At 36.0% G+C, this 4095-nt stretch overlaps 2 protein-coding genes and 1 long non-coding RNA gene across 7 annotated transcripts in view; 1 reads left to right on the top strand and 2 right to left on the bottom strand.

Annotated features, from left to right (window-relative positions):
* Positions 1-170, bottom strand: part of LOC115239498 — a 778-nt gene extending 608 nt beyond the window's left edge. Inside the window, exon 1 of the long non-coding RNA XR_003884640.1 lies at positions 104-170. This is a non-coding gene — a long non-coding RNA (uncharacterized LOC115239498). The remainder of the gene's footprint in view (positions 1-103) is intronic.
* The window catches only part of LOC115239497 (carcinine transporter), a 6728-nt gene extending 5949 nt beyond the window's left edge, over positions 1-779 (top strand). For all 4 annotated transcript variants that reach the window (XM_029814047.1, XM_029814046.1, XM_029814045.1 and 1 more), the window contains 2 exons: positions 82-260; positions 549-779. In XM_029814047.1, the coding sequence (XP_029669907.1) occupies positions 82-260; positions 549-759 (390 nt within the window). In that variant the 3' untranslated portion in view covers positions 760-779. The remainder of the gene's footprint in view (positions 1-81; positions 261-548) is intronic.
* Positions 780-1310: 531 nt separating this feature from the next.
* LOC115239495 overlaps positions 1311-4095 on the bottom strand; it is a 4127-nt gene continuing 1342 nt past the window's right edge. The window contains exons 3-8 of one of the 2 annotated variants that reach the window (XM_029814040.1): positions 3745-3954; positions 2952-3509; positions 2590-2659; positions 2346-2508; positions 1579-1809; positions 1311-1504 (exon numbers count right to left, since the gene is read on the bottom strand). In XM_029814040.1, coding sequence (XP_029669900.1) covers positions 1477-1504; positions 1579-1809; positions 2346-2508; positions 2590-2659; positions 2952-3509; positions 3745-3954 — 1260 coding nt within the window. In that variant the 3' untranslated portion in view covers positions 1311-1476. The remainder of the gene's footprint in view (positions 1505-1578; positions 1810-2345; positions 2509-2589; positions 2660-2951; positions 3510-3744; positions 3955-4095) is intronic. The other variant, XM_029814042.1, reaches the window with a different exon arrangement.

Genomic DNA, 4095 nt, shown 5'->3' with positions numbered 1-4095 from the left:
TATATACATACATTTATCTATTATTACGAGTTATATTTTAGTAATAAAAATAAAATATTTACGAATATACGATTTTTTAAGGGGAAAGAGAATCTTGTCTTACCTTTAGTCATATTGGGTGCCGTCTCGGTTATTGGTGGTCTGTCCGGATTGCGGTTACCAGAAACATTGCACCATCGTCTGCCGCAAACCATTGAAGAAGGAGAATTGTTTGGCAAGGATTGGACGTGCGCGGATTGCATCCGTTGCATCCCGACAAAGTACATGTTGGCGATAGATTATTAATTATGCAATTTTATGAATTTCGTAGAACACTATAATGCTATTTTGATTTATTCTTAAAAAAAAAAGTCTAATTTCTAATTTATTAAGAATATTAATAAAATTAAAATATATAATAAATAAAATAAATATTATTTTGTATATAAAAATTAAACTTAAAATTACATCTTAATAATGTACTATTATTTTTTTTATATCTAAAATGATTCTTGTATTTTTGTATCTATTTGGTTATACTTAACTTTATTAAAATATATGTTCTCCAGACCATCGTCGATTGCAACTTCTTACGAAGACTTGTCGACGCGAGAAACAGTAGAGATGCACGAAGTACCTGAAGTGCCGTTTGCCTCGTCTATTTTGGAGGAACAACAACGGCCGAGTACGGCGAATGTTCGCCGTTTAGTACGCCAATCCAGCGTGATGGATACCCAACGCGATTCCGATGGAACCATGAAGATGACCTATTGGTTTTAGCTTTGAACGCTTCGAATCTAGTCAAAAAAAAATCTGAAAGAATCTTTTTCTCTTTCTTATCACATTTATGAATTAAATGTTTTTCAATGCTAACTAAAAAATTATTTCATATTTTCTCTTATATGTTATTGATTTATAAAATCATTAAATTATATAACTCTAATATATAATATAAGTACATATACATAAAGAAATAATTCTATTTTAAATAAATGTCATTTTAGTAAAAATATTGCACTTGACAAAAAAATTATATCGCTATTTGTGCTGCCCTAATCAATATGTCTCTTTTTTAATATTGTGAATATGATGAAATCAAAATAACATAAAAAATACAAATCTGCAATAGCATATATGGTATTTAGGTATATGCAAGTGTCAGATCATCACAGAAGAAAATACAATAAGAGACGATCATAATCACGTATTGAACATATATCAACGTATTTCTTCTCAAATTACGCATAGCTACATAGCACATAAAATTTTTTAGAGATAGATAATTAATATAAATAAAAGAGAAATAGGACAAGAGAACGTCACGATCAATGTGTCGTGTCCACGATGCAGTTTATTCACATTCGGTATACAAAACACGAAGATAACGAGAAAGATGAGAATGAGGAGTTTAACCTCGAATGCCTTCTTTTTTGTGCAGGGATCGGGATAAGATCTTGCCGTCGCGTTTTTTGGTATGTTTCTCCCTCCCAAGCCAATTCATAGGCGAGTGGTTCTGTTGTAGCAGCTGAAAGCAGGAGAGTCACTATATGCGAATGCAATACTCTTCACGTATGTACTTTCGGGTGCGAGTCGATTTACCTCTCCAGTAGTCGCCGCTTCAGCTCAGGCGGATACGAGACGTAGATATAATGATCGGGCATGTCCTCGCTCGACAGGGGTAAATTCTCGTCCCCGTGATCGCCCTTCCGTCTTTCCAATCTGCCTTCGCCTTGAATACTCGAGTCATGCAACGGGGAAGTACTCGAGCGATCTGTGCTCCCGTTGTAATCTATGCTTCCGGTACCATCCAGTCTGTCTTCGTCCGCGGTACTACAATGAGAAAGTACAAAAGAATCAGTTTTCTTTATTATAATAAAATAAGTGAGTGAAATATACATGGAGTGTTCTAATGATAAGACTATAGTTAACATGATTATTTTTATTCTCAGTTATTTAAAAGTTTCCACAACAAAAAAAGCATTAATTCTTTTCCATTCGAGAATTATTACATATCTAAAGCATTTTTTACGTAGCCTTTTTAATCACTTATTTAATATTTATTGTACAACAATAATGTGGATGAGGTATTGTATATAAAATGACATAACATTGTGTACAGTATTACTTCAAAAAAATCCGCGCGTTTAATATGTTATATACATTTTATTAAGTACGATATTAGCTATTGCTAGTCCAATTTTTTTACTCGATATAAACCAGATATTTCTTATCTTTCGCATAGAATAACTTAAAACTCGTGTCACAATTTCTCTTAACGATGCAAGGTGATTTTTCTTTTAGAAGCGATATAGCGAAACTTTCTGACGAAAGAAATAACAAGGTATTTTATTTTCGGCACGACGTACTTGAAGCAGACCCAAATGACATAGTAACACGCGTAGATAGACGAGAACAGGACCAACATGAAAATGGTCAGCAGATACCAGGGTGTGTGACGTTGCGGCCTCTTCGTGTCCTCCCAGTATTTGTCACAACTGAGATACCAGCATATCGCACGATTCAGTTCCCCTATTGACATAAACCATGACCGATAAGAAAATATCAACGGCCGTATCAGTCGTATATCTGTATGTATAATCAATTGTTTACCTTCGATCTCCTGGAAATCCCGCACAGAAAGATTAGCGAGTAATCCAGCGATGCAATCACGCACGAGTATCTGTTGATAATTACGTGATAAATGCGTCATTACTTGCGAAAGTATTAATATATATATATATTATACGTGATCAAAGATTACATATATTATTCCTAAATCATAATTTTTAATGTCGACTTGAGTGCAACTAAATTATTTAATTTTCAATATTATAAACGAATATCACAATAAGAGATATCAACAGTCAAGAGAAAATGTGCGAATTTTTATTAGCGCCAGGTCATTATATTTTTGATAAAAAATGACACTATACATATTTTTAATAAAATAACCAGTTATATAATATACTCACTTCGCACTGGGTCTTCAATTTTTGCAGCTCCTCCGGCTTGCAATGGGATTTGATCTTCCTCAGATGCAGCCCTCGTCGTTTCTGTTTCTTGTCGACGGCAGGTAGTGCCGCCTCCACCAGATCTTCCTCATCCTCCGCGTCCTCCTCGTCGTCCTCGTCCTCATCCTCCTCTTCGTCGCAACCGTTGCTCTTGTTATCCGACCCGGCGATCTCGTTATGATAGGACGATCTCACTAATCTATGATTGTGCATGTCGCCACCGTCATCGCGATGACAGTAACGTTGCAGATTTGTCATTGCACCACCGCCAGCGATGGTGCAGGACTTGCCCGCAGGATACATTTTGGCGAGGCCACGCGACTCGCATGGCACGATAGAAACGCCACGCTGCTTTTGCTGTTGTTCGGTATTTTCGCGCCACACTTGGATATCGGTATTCAGGTGGCTGCCGTCGTCGTCCACCGAGTTCTCGAAATCGCGGTTACCCAACACATCGCAGCGCATGATATCGCAATAGTCCGCCAGGCATACCGCATCTTCCGCCTGAAAAAAACGTGCCTGATCTTACATATACATTCGCTCTGGATTCGAAAATATTTCTGATCAAAATTTTTGACTCATTAATAATTGAAGATTTACTTTGCCAAGATGAAGACTACGAAAAATTTAAAAGAAGAGCCCAAAACTTTACCAAGAAAAATTATAAACTTGTGTACTTTCTAGAAATTAGATCATCAATCTTTTTTTATATGATAAATAATGGTTGTTTTTACATTTTTTTTTTAACCCTTACCGTATTAACATTGCTTTTGTGTCTGTTATCGAAATGGACGTCCAAGTGTTTCTCGGCATAGAAGGATTTGCCGCAGAGGCCGCAAGTCCATTGCGAGGGCCTGTGTTGATGCTTTGCCTTTTGTTGCGGTCGAAAGATATCTCGACTTTCGTGAAACGGACATTCCAGGGGCAATTCTACCTGATACTTCTTCAGTATTGGCATCCATCTCTGAAATCTCAACAGAGCTCAGAAAATTGCATCATCGTCTCGTCTTTCTTTATTATTTTTCTACTTAAATAATCGGTTTTAATTTTCAGAAAATATACAGAAGCTGATATCTTGATATATATAAAAAATAATATTATATTT

The sequence above is a fragment of the Formica exsecta genome, unplaced genomic scaffold, assembly GCF_003651465.1.
Source record: "Formica exsecta isolate Colony F162 unplaced genomic scaffold, ASM365146v1 scaffold384, whole genome shotgun sequence".
Classification (NCBI taxonomy): domain Eukaryota; kingdom Metazoa; phylum Arthropoda; class Insecta; order Hymenoptera; family Formicidae; genus Formica; species Formica exsecta.
This window is presented reverse-complemented; position numbering and strand designations above follow the sequence as displayed.